Here is a 12,799-nt window from a genome sequence, read left to right on the forward strand (position 1 = left end):
ATGCAAAAATTCTCAACAAAATACTAGCTGGAAGGATCCAATAGTACATTAAAAGGACCATGACCAAGTGGGATTTATTCCTGTGCTGCAAGGTTGGTTCAGCATCTGCAAATCAATGTGATATATTAATAAAAGAAAGAACAAGGACCGTATTAATAGATGCTGAAAAAGCATTTGACAATGTACAGCATCCCTTCTTGATCAAAACTCCTCACAGTGTAGGGATAGAGGGTACATATCTCAATATCATAAGAACTATCTATGAAAAACCAACAGCAAATATCATTCTCAATGGGGAACAACTGAGAGCATTTCCTTTAAGGTCCGGAATATGGCAGGAGTGTCCATTATCACCACTGCTATTCATTATAGTACTAGAAGTCCTAGCCTCAGCAATCAGACAACAAAAAGAAATTAAAGGCATCTGAATCAGAAAAGAAGTCAAACTATCATTCTTTGCAGATGATATGATACTTTATGTGGAAAACCCAAAAGACTCCACCCCAAAACTGCTAGAACTCACAGGAATTCAGTAAAGTGTCAGGATATAAAATCAATGCACAAAAATCAGTTGCATTTCTATACACCAAGACAGAAGAAAGAGAAATTACGGAGGCAATCCCATTTATAATTGCGCCCCAAACCATAAGATACCTAGGAATAAACCTAACCTGTACTCAGAATACTATAAAGTACTCATGAAAGAAACTGAGGAAGACACAAAGAAATGGAAAAACGATCCATGCTCATGGGTTGAAAGAACAAATATTGTGAAAATGTCTATGCTACCTAGAGTAATCTACATTTTTAAAAAGATTTTTATTTATTTATTTGACAGAGAGAGACACAGTGAGAGAAGGAACACAAGCAGGGGGAGTGGGACAGGGAAAGGCAGGCTTCCCACTGAACAGGGAGCCCCATGCGGGGCTCAGTCCCAGGACCCTGGGATCATGACCTGAGCCAAAGGGAGATGCTTAAATACTGAGCCAGACAGGCGCCCCACAATTTACATGTTTAATGCAATCCCTATCAAAATACCATTAACTTGTCTCAAAGAAATGGAACAAATAATCCAAAAATGTATATGGAACCAGAAAAGACCACGAATAGACAGAGGAATGTTGAAAAAGAAAACCAAAGTTGGCGGCATCACAATTCCAGACTTCAAGCTCTATTACAAAGCTGTAATCATCAAAATAGTATGGTACTGGCACAAAAACAGACAAATAGATCAGTGGAACAGAATAGAGAGCCCAGAAATGGACCCTCAACTCTATGGTCAACTAATCTTTGACAAAGTAGGAAACAATGTCCAATGGAAAAAAGACAGTCTCTTCAACAAATGGTGTCGGAAAAAATTGGACAGCCACATGCAGAAGAATGAAACTGGACCATTTCCTTATACCACATACAAAAATAGACTCAAAATGGATGAAAGATCTCAATGTGAGATGGACCCCATCAAAATCCTTGAGGAGAACACAGGTAGCAACCTCTTTAACATCAGCCACAGAACTTCTTCCTGGAAATATCACCAAAGGCAAGGGAAGCAAGGGCAAAAATGAACTATTGGGATTTCATCAAGATAAAAAGCTTTTGCATAGCAAAGGAAACAGTTAACAAAACCAAAAGACAACTGACAGGATGGGAAAAGATACTTGCAAATGACAGATCAAATAAAGGGCTAGTATCCAAAATCTGTAAAGAATTTATCAAACTCAACACCCAAAGAACAAATAATCCAATCAAGAAATGGGCAGAAGACATGAACAGACATTTCTGCAAAGAAGACATCCAAATGGCCAACAGACACATGAGAAAATGCTCAACATCACACCGCATGAGGGAAATACAAATCAAAACCACAGTGAGATACCACCTCACACCAGTCAGAATGGTTATAATTAACCAATCAGGAAATGCCAGGTGTTGGCAAGGATGCGGAGAAAGAGGAACCCTCCTACATTGTTGGTGAGAATGCAAGCTGGTGCAATCACTCTGGAAAACAGCATGGAGGCTCCTCAAAAAGTTGAAAATAGAGCAATCCTATGACCAAGCAATCACCCTACTGGCTATTTACCCTAAAGATACAAATGTAGTGATCCAAAGGGGTATGTGCACCCAAATGTTTATAGCAGCAAGGTCCACATAGCCAAACTATGGAAAGAACCTAGATGTCCATCAACAGATGAATGGATAAAGAAAAAGTGGTATATAAATACAATGGAAGGGATACCTGGGTGGCTCATTGGGTTAAAGCCTCTGCCTTCGGCTCAGGTCATGATCTCAGGGTCCTGGGATCCAGCCCCACCTCAGGCTCTCTGCACCATGGGGAGCGTGCTTCCTCCTCTCTCTCTTCCTGCCTCTCTGCCTACTTGTGATCTCTGTCAAATAAATAAATAAAATCTTTAAAAAAAAAATACAATGGAATACTATGCAGCCATCAAAACCCCCAAAATCTTGCCATTTGCAATGACATGGATGGAACTAGAGGGTATTATGCTAAGTGAAATAAGTCAATCAGAGAAAGACAAATATCATATGATCTTTCTGATATAAGGATTTCGAGAGGCAGGGTGGGGGTTCATGGGGGTAAGGGAGGGAAAAATGAAACAAGATTGAACCAGGGAGGGAGACAAATAATAAGAGACTCTCAATCTCAGGAAACAAACTGAGGGCTGCTGGGGGAGGGGGAGGGATAAGGTGGCTGGATAATGGACATTGGGGAGGGTATATGCTATGGTGAGTGCTATGAATTGTCTAAGACTGATGATTCACAGGCCTGTACCCTTAAAATAAAGAAACATTGTATGTTAATAAATAATAAACAAAGAATACAGGGACAAAAATAAAGGGGGTGTTATGTGCCTGTTTGGTTCAGTTGGTAGAGTGTAGACGCTTGATCTTGGGGTTTTGAGTTTGAGCCCCATGTTGGGTATAGTGATTACTTAAAAAAATGTTTAATTTTTTTCCCTAATGGATATAGATACAAAGTTCACTAACTAAATACTAGCAAGTAAAATCCACCAATTTATAAAAGGATATTATGAATACATGGGTTTACCTGAAAAATCCATGACTGCTATAACTTTCAACAATCAATCAAAGCAAATCACTCTATTTTACTATTAACTCTTGAGGATTTAGAAGACAGTAGTTGATAAAATTGAAAAATAGTAAAAACAACAATAAATAACAGCAAGAATAGAAAGGAAATTTCTTAGATTAACAGAATTTACAAAAATACAACTGATACCACACTTAATGTCTTGATGTTGAAAGACTGATTGCTTTCTTCCAAGATTAAAAGAAATTAAAGACTCAATGATATACATACATACTTACAAATCAGAGGGCTCACTATTTTTAGTATGTCAAATCTCCCCTATAAATTTACAGATTTAGTCTATCAAAATTTCAGCAAGTTACTGATGTTCTTTTCATGTTTTGTCAAATCGTTTTTTTAAATTTTAATATTGTCTATTGCCATATTCTCAAATTCACTAATAATTTCTTTTATAGTACCTAATATACTATTAATCCAATCTAGTATTTCTCATTTTAGATTGTTTTTATGAATATCAGATTTTGCAGTTTTAAATTTTTAGTATTTTAACTTGTCTTTTTAAAAAAAATTTCATGTATCCGCTTAATATTCTCATGCCTATTTTTTAAATATATGGGATGTAATTATAATAGACTGGCAATATAATTAAAAAAGAGAATATATTATTTGCATTATTTCTATTATTTACATTTTTATACTCATCCTGGGAGTAATATTTTCCTGATTTTTCTACATGCCTCATAATTTTGTATTGGAATCCTACTGTGGTAATGTCATCTTATGGGGTGCTAGATAAGTTTGTATTCTTTTAAATATTCTTAAGCAGAGTAGCAACATGATCAGATTTGCATTTTGAAAATGTAAATGCTAATTCCAGGTATAGGGCAAAAAGAGAACATTTCACTGGAATAAAAAGATCAGTTAGAAAACTGTTGTGATCCAGCCAGGAGAGAAATTATGAGCGTTTAATCAGTGCCTAACACAGTGCTTGCTTGCCAAATGATAATCACCAGATTATTATTTGTTGTGTTGTACTGATTCCTGATCAATACATAGTAGTTAGTTATTTAAATTAACTTTTTTGATTTATAGAATATTTTATATTGGAAAGCAATTCTATGCTGAAGGAAGCTATCCTGAAGAAGAAGATAGTAAAGTCAGAAATTAAAATGCTTCATATTGACGACTATGGTAAAGTTTTGTGCATGCTATGTTATTTAAGAACAACATTCTCTGCATCTTATAGTTTTACATGTAAATGACTCTCCATATTTAATATTTTGCTCTTTCTTTAAAAGAACTTCCTTTACAGTTGTCCTTTCCCAAAGATTTTACGGACCGAAACCAGTATGCTCTTCTGTTAATAATGTAAGTATTCTATTTGTTTTTGAAATGAAGGAATCTAAAGGCTTTATAATTTTCCTTATGCCTCACATGACAGCATTCTGATTAAAAAAAACACTAAAAAAATTCCTACATGTGTAGTTAACTGTGCAGCAGTCAGTGGTATGAACTTGTCAAAGACACCACCACAAAACAATATGGAGGGTTGTGTAATTTGTAATTCTTACCTCCCAAGTCCAACTCAGTGTTACTACTGGGAATAATGGCACATGTGGTTTGGCTTATCAGTATCTGTTCAGCAATTACTCAAGTCCTATGCTTGTATTTTTTTTGTTTTGTTTTCATATATAGTATTGATCTCTTTCTTTCTTTGCAATGTATTTGTCATATCACAGTCATGCTGGATTCATAAGAGCTTTTTTTTTTTTTTTTAATTGTAAGAATACTTAGTATGAGATCTACTCTCTTGACAAATCTTAAATGCACAATAAAGTATTGCTAACTATAGGTACAATGCTGCATAGCAGGTCTATCGAACTTACTCATCTTGCATGACTAAAATTTTATACCCACTGAATAGCAACTCCCCAATTCCCCTTCCCTGGCAATACCATTCTACTCTCGGCTTCTAGGAGTTTGATTATTTTAGATGCCTTTGAGACTGGAATCATGCAATATTTGACCTTTGGTGACTGGCTTATTTCATTTAGGATAATGTCCTTAAGGAGCATCTATGTTGTCATAGGCCCGATGCTCTTTATCAGTTGTTTATGCAACAGTGAGAAAACACTGATTGCCACTGGTGAAACCATTGGTTATATTTATATCACTCCTGCCAGTTCTCCTTCTTGGGTTCATGGCTAGCAGGAAGTACCTCCCATGCTCAGAAAACCTTTTAGTTTTTTCCAACTTAGAATTAAATTCATTCATACTTTCTGTGAGATCATATTCTGAAATAGTCCTGGGCACAGAGACCCCTAGCATCTAATGGTTGACTAACTTGATACTTACTGATGCAGCATTTTATTCCTGAGAGTTATTGGTTATTTTCCTTATTAAGAACCTAGCCAGCATATATTGCTAGGACAGTGCTTAAAGTTGTCTAAAACTATATCAGAACCTTATTAGGAAAGGGAAATGAAAATAGAATTACTTGTTGTTTGAATATAGAGAATATAGAGATTAATTGTTCAGTCTATGAAATCAAAGTTCCTGGCTTTAAATTCCAGTTTTGTCATTAATTAGCTGTGTCCTTGAGCAAGCTACTTAACCTCATTTAGGGCTCAATTTCTCCAAATACAAAACAAGCATTAAAATACAGACTAAGTTTTAAGGCTGCTTTTTAGATTAAATGAAATATAACATGTAAAGTGCCAGGCACATGACTGTTTTAATTATTTTGATTATAGTTCATTATTTTATATAGATTATAGATTCTTTAATAAATAGAAACAGTTTGTCACATAATTATAAGCAGCTAAATACAGAAAACATTATATTTAATATTTCCCCACATTCTATTATCTATTCCTAATGTTAATTCCTAAACCTCATCTAGTTTCTCATGCCCATCCTTTGTCCCTAAATAACCTCTCATCCTTTGTCCCTAAATAACCAGAGGGCCCTGAAAGTTCTTGGTGACTTCCTGAGGAAGTTCTTATTTGCTCTTTGATAATTCCTTCTCTTGTCCCTTCTCTTTCACCTACTTTTCTTCAATTCCTATTTGAAGTATATGTGTGACTTACTGAGGAAAATATTTCAGGAGACAAAATGAGACAAAAAAAATTCTTAAACCCTATATTCTATATCAGTCATATCTCCCTTTGGGAAAAGAGGCCTTTTTATTTACTTGGGGGTGGTGGTTCTCAGGGAAAGGAACCCTATTAGGCATTCTTCCATGAAGCATTGCCTCACTCATGCAGATGGATATGTAGGCAATCATTCACCTGTCCGTTGGCTCCAGAGTAATGTCACAGTTTGGGGTGAAAAGTAGAAGGGAATTATAGATTCTCACTGTAGCCCTGAGTCAGAGAAACTAACTAACTTGTTGTGGCATCTGATATGAGCTTTATGCTGGATGATTTTTAGTTTGTAAGAAGAACTTATAGATTAGTACAAGATGATTTCTCTTGTTAGAAAAGGGATGATCAGGTCTTTTTTAGAGGCAGGATAATAGAGTAAAGGTATTACTGCAGGAGTCAGGTAGGTTTGGGTTCAAATTTTAGTTCAAAGATTTACCAACAGATTGCTTAATTTTTCTAAGCATCAGCTTCCATATAAATAAATTGGACAGCTAACTTGGGTTACCTTAAAGATGTGTCACCATAGCATTTGGTGGAACATAAACACTTGCACTCAGTGTTTAATAAATTATAACCATAAACATAATTATTATTGCCACTATTATTTTTAATAGTTAAAATTATCAGCTTCCACAGATCCACCCCTTCAGACACCACCTCAGTCTGGATGCTGCAGGGCTCCTCCTACAGAAAAACAGCAGCACTCAAAACTTGCTAGTACCTCCACCCTGCCCTCCCTAAGCTGTGTATCAATGGATCCACCCTCTCCAATATACTCTTGACCAGACCCCAAACAGGAGGCTGCAGCCCTGGCAGTGTGGAAGCAGGCCCCAGAGTAGCAAGCACCACTTCAAAGTGATGCATGCCCCTAAGAAAGTAAAAATAAACACACACATACCAGTCAGAGAACGAATAGTAGGCTGGAGGCAGAAAACTGGTCTGACTCCAGGTCCCACCCACCAATGAAAGCTTCTCAGGGGACAGCCAGGGAAAGTGCCCTGAAGTTTGGTGCCACTACATCTCTGGTAAATGCCTGGTCTGACTCAAGTCAAGCCCAGGGCATCTCCAGGCTGGCCCACAGACACCACAGGGAGTAAACACTGTCCACAATAGGCCAAGAAAGCTACTGCAGATGACTGGACTGAAGGAAAAAGCAGCTCTGCCACAGCAGCGCAGTAGATATATCACACATAGAAGACAGTGTTTACTGTCTCCTCTCTGAAGGAGCAGATTCTGGTGAAAAGGGGACACTACCTAGCAGTAAACTAAAGAACCTCTTCTTCATAATGCCATTAGTTGCAAGTCCAGATGTGGCTGTCTCCCCTAACACAAAGAAGCCTATATAGAAAGTAAGACAAATAAGGAGACAGAGGAATATGTCCCAAATAAAAGAAAAAGATAAAATCACAGCAAGAGACCAAAGCAAAATGGAGGTAAGTAATATGCCTGTTAAGAATTTAAAGTAATAATCATAAAGATACTCAGCAGACATAAAGAAAGAGTAGAAGACATCTCTGATGCTTAATGAGATTAAAAAAAGACCAATTAGAGGTAAAGAGCACAATAAATGAATTTAAAAATACACTAGATGTAATAAATAGTAGAAGAGATGAAGCAGAAGACTGGACCAGTGACCTGGAGGACAGAATAATAGAAAATAAGCTGATCAGATGGGGATTATATTATATAATATATAAGCAGGTTATATATAATCTATATATGTCATATATGATATATAATTATATATAATACAAATATAGTCTCCTATATAATTAATATATAAGCACATTATGTTATATAACATGTATATTTTATAAATATATATATTTAAAACAGACTTAGAGAATTTAGTCATTTGCTTTATTGGGTCACAGAAGAAGAGAAAGAAAAGGAGGCAGAAAATTTATTTGAAGAAATAATAGTTGTAAATCTCTGAAATCTGGACAAGGGAACAAATCCAGATAATCTAGGCACAGAGAGTCCCCCCCACGGACACATAAAATCTACCCAAGGAGATCCACACCAAGATACACAGTAATTAAGGTGGGAAAAGTAGTGACACAGAATTTTAAAAGCAGCAGAAGAAAACAGTTACATTCAAAGGAAACCACATAAGGTTACCAGATGATTTTTTAGTAGAAACCCTGCACGCCAGAGGGAGTGGCATGACATATTCAAAATATTGCAGCCAAGAATATGCTTTCCAGCAAGGCCATCCTTCAGAATAGAAGGTGAGATAAAGAGTTGTCTAGGCACACAAAAGTTAAAGGAATTCATGACTTCTAAATGAGCCCTGCAAGAAATGTTATAGAGGACTCTGAGTGGAAAGGAAAGATCATAAGCTAGGGTAAGGAAAGTAGGAAGCACAAAAGTAGTAAAAATAAGTATATTTATAAAAGTCAAGGAACTGACAAAATAAAAGGAAAATGAAATATGACACCATATACCTAGAAAGTGGGAAGCTGTTAAGAATGAGTTTAAACTTAATATATACTGCTATATACAGAAGACATTATATACAAACTAAACGGTAACCATAAATAAAAACATCAGTGATATGCAAAAAAATAAAGAGAAAGTAATCAAGTACATCACTAAAGAAATCCAACTTATCTTGAGAGAAGAGAGCAAGAGAAGAAAGTAACAGAGAAGAACTACAAAAATGACCATAAAACAAGTAACAAAATGACAGTAAGTACCTACTTATCAGGAATTACATTGAATGAAAATGGACTAAACATTCCAATTAAAAGACACAGGGTAATAAAATGGATGAAAAAATAAGACCCATATGCTGCATACAGTAGACTCATTTCAGACCTAAAGATACATGCAGATTGAAAGTGAAAGGATGAAGAAGCATCTATCCTACAAATGGGTGTGAAAAGAAAGCCACGATGGCAATACTTATATTGGTCAATATACCTTAAAACAAAGACTGTTATGAGACAGAGAAGGGCACTATATAATCATTCAGGAGACAATCCAACAAGAAGATATAGCAATTGTAAATATTTATTCAGCCACCCTGGGAGCAAACAAATACATAAAGCAGTTAATAACAAACGTAACAGAAATAATCAATAGTAATACAATAACAGTAGGGGACTTTAACACCCCACTTATTACATCAATGGACAGATCATACAAAGACAATCAACAAGATAACAGTGGCTTTTAAGGACATTTTGGACAAGATAGACCTAAAAAATTCTGTTCAAGACATTTCACCCCAAATTAGTAGAATACACCTCCTTTTCAAGTGTACATGGAACATTCCAAAAATAGATCACATCTCAGACCACAAAATAACTCTCAACAAATTTAAAAAGACTAAAATCATACCTGGCATCTTTTCTGAGCAGAATGCTATGAAACTAGACATCAATCACAAGAAAAATTCTGGAAAAAACAAATTTACCAAGATACTAAATAACATGCTACTAAACAATGACTGGATCAAACAAGAAATCAAAGAGGAAATAAAAGATAATAATACATGGAGAAAAATGGAAAGGAAAACACAATGATCCAAAATCTTTGGGATATAGGATGTAGCAAAATTGCCTCAAGAAGCAAAAAAATCTCAAACAAGCAACCCAACATTACACCTAAAGGAGCTAGAAAAAGAAAAACAAACACCAAACCAGTAGAAGGAAGGAAATAATAAGGTTAAAGCAGAAATACATGAAATAACAACTTAAATAGTACAGATCAATCAAACCAGGAGTTGATTCCTTGAAAAGATCAACAAAACTGATAAACATTTAGCCAGACTCATAAAAAAAGAGAGACTCAAATAAAACCAGAAATGAAAGAGGAGAAATGACAAATGATACCACAGAAATAAAAAGGATTTTAAGATTATGAAAAGTTATATTGCTAGCAAATCTGACAACCTAGAAGAAATGGATAAATCCCTAGAAACATGTAATCTACTAAAATTGAAGGAAGAGATAGAAATTTAGACAGACCAACTACCAGCAATGAAACTAAATCAGTAATCAAAAAAGTCTCCACAAACAAAAACTCAAGAACAGATGGCTTCACAGTTGAATTCTACTAAATATTAAAAGTTAATATTTAATTTATTTAAATTTAATTTGATTAATTTAAAAAGAAATTTATTTTGATTAAAATTAAAAATATTAAATTTAATAAATTTATTAAAAGTTAATACCTCTTAAACTATTACAAAATAGAAGAGGAAAGAAAACTTCCGAATTCATTCTATGAGGCCTGCATTATCCTGATACTAAGATGAGATAAAAATACTTAAAATTAATTAATTAATAAGAGAGAAAAAGAGTATTACGGGCCAATATTCTGATGAGTAAAGACACAAAAATCCTCAACAAAAATCAGCAAATTGAATCCAACAATTCATTAAAAAACTCATTCATCAAAATCCAGTGAGATTTATTCCCAGGATGCAAGGGTGGTTCAACATTGGCAAATCAGTCAGTATGATACATTGGATCAAGAGCAAGGATAAAAACCGTATGATCATTTCAACTGATGCAGAAAAATCCATCTGGCAAAGTATAACATCCATCAAAAATGTAGGTTTAGAGGGAAAATAACATCATAAAGGCCATATATGAAAAACCCACAGCTAAAATTATATTCAAGGCGAAAAACTGAGAGCTTTCCCTCTAATATCAAGAACAAGACAAGGTTGTCCACTCTCACTGATTTTATTCAACATAGTACTGGAAATCCTAGCCACAGCAATCAGGTAAGAAGAGCTAATGAAATCATCCAATTTGGAAAAAAAAGAAAATCACCCAATTTGGTAAAGAAGAAGTGAAACTTTCACTATTCACAATGATATGGTATAATGTATAAAAAACTCAAGACTCTACCAAAAAGCTCCTAGAACTGATAAATGAATTCAGTAATGCTGCAGGACACAAAATCAATGTACAGAAATCCATTGCATTTCTATGCAGTAATAATGAAGCAACAGAAAGAGAAATTAAGAAAGCAGTCTTATTTATAATTGTACCAAAAATAATAAAATACTTAGGCATAAACTTAATCAAGGAGGTGAAAGACTATACTCTAAAAAGTATAAAACATTGACAAAAAGAAATTGAAGTCAACACAGAGATATTTCATAAGATATTTCATGCTTATGGATTAGAAGAACAAATACTGTTAAAATGTCCATACTACCCAAAGCAATCTACAGATTTAATGAAATCCATATCAAAATACTAAAAGTGTTTTTCACAGAACTAGAACAAATAATCCTAAAATTTGTATGGAATCATAAAAGACCCTGAATAGTCAAAACAATCCTGCAAAAGCAAAACAAAGCTGGAGACATCACAATTCCAGACCTCAAATTATACTACAAATCTGTAGTAATCAAATGAGTATTGTATTGGCACAAACAGAAAACCCAGGAATAAACCCAGAAATAAACCCACAACTATATGGTCAATTAATCTTCAACAAAGGTGGCAAGACTATGCAATGGGTAAAAGACAATCTCTTCAACAAATGGTGTTGAGAAAACTGGACAGCTACATGCAAAAGAATGAAACTGGACCACTTTCTTATATCAGATACAAAAATGAATTCAAAGTGGATTAAAGACCTCAATGTGAGATCTGAAACCATGAAAATCCTAAAATAGAGCATAGGCAGTAATTTCTCTTACATAGGCCATAGCAACGTCTTTCTAGTTACATCTCCTGAGGCAAGGGAAGAAAAACAAAAATGAACTATTGGGACTAAGTAAAGATAAAAAACTTCTGCACTGTGAAGGAAACAATCGACAAAACTAAAAACAACCTATGGAATGGAGAAGATATTTGCATATGACATATCTGATACAGTGTCCAAAATATATAAAGAACTGATACAACTCAACACCCCCAAACAAACAACCCAATTAAAAACTGGGCCAAAGACATGAATAGACATTTCTTCAAAGAAGACGTGCAGATGGCTAACGGACACATGAAAAGATGCTCAACATCACTCATCATCAGGGAAGTATATATCAAAACCTCAATAAGAAAACATCTCACACCTGTCAGAGTAGTTAAAATCAACAACATAAGAAACAAGTGTTGGCAAAGATACGGAGAGAATGGAATCCTTGTGTACTGTTCATGGGAATGCAAACTGGTAAAGCCACTCTGAAAAGCAGTACGGAGGCTCCTCAAAAAACTAAAAGCAGGACTCTCTGATCCAGTAATCACATACTGGGTATTTACCCAAAGAATACAAAATGATAATCTGAAAGGGTGTAAGCACTCCTGTTTACTGCTGCATTATGTGCAATAGCCAAATTATGGAAGCAGCCCAAGTTTCCATCAAAAGAAGAGTAGAGATTGAAGCAGTGATCAAAAACGTCCTGAAAAACAAGAGCCCAGGATCTGACAGATTCCCTGGGGAATTCTACCAAACACTCAAGGAAGAAATAATACTCATTCTCCTGAAACTGTTTCAAAAAAATAGAAACAGAAGGAAAACTCCCAGACTCTTTCTATGAAGCCAGCATTACCCTGATCCCCAAACCAGGCAAAGACCCCATCAAAAAGGAGAATTTCAGACCATATCCCTGATGAAT

General features: G+C 35.0%; 1 protein-coding gene across 2 annotated transcripts in view; it reads left to right on the plus strand.

Annotated features, from left to right (window-relative positions):
* Positions 1 to 12,799, plus strand: part of LOC111155763 (dipeptidyl peptidase like 10) — a 1,348,454-nt gene that overhangs the window by 1,305,803 nt on the left and 29,852 nt on the right. For both annotated transcript variants that reach the window (XM_022516189.1, XM_022516263.1), the window contains exons 18-19: positions 4,160 to 4,258; positions 4,366 to 4,435. In XM_022516189.1, the coding sequence (XP_022371897.1) occupies positions 4,160 to 4,258; positions 4,366 to 4,435 (169 nt within the window). The remainder of the gene's footprint in view (positions 1 to 4,159; positions 4,259 to 4,365; positions 4,436 to 12,799) is intronic.

Source organism: Enhydra lutris, unplaced genomic scaffold (genome assembly GCF_002288905.1).
Source record: "Enhydra lutris kenyoni isolate GAN:26980312 unplaced genomic scaffold, ASM228890v2 scaffoldscaffold1, whole genome shotgun sequence".
In the NCBI taxonomy this organism is placed as follows: Eukaryota; Metazoa; Chordata; class Mammalia; order Carnivora; family Mustelidae; genus Enhydra; species Enhydra lutris.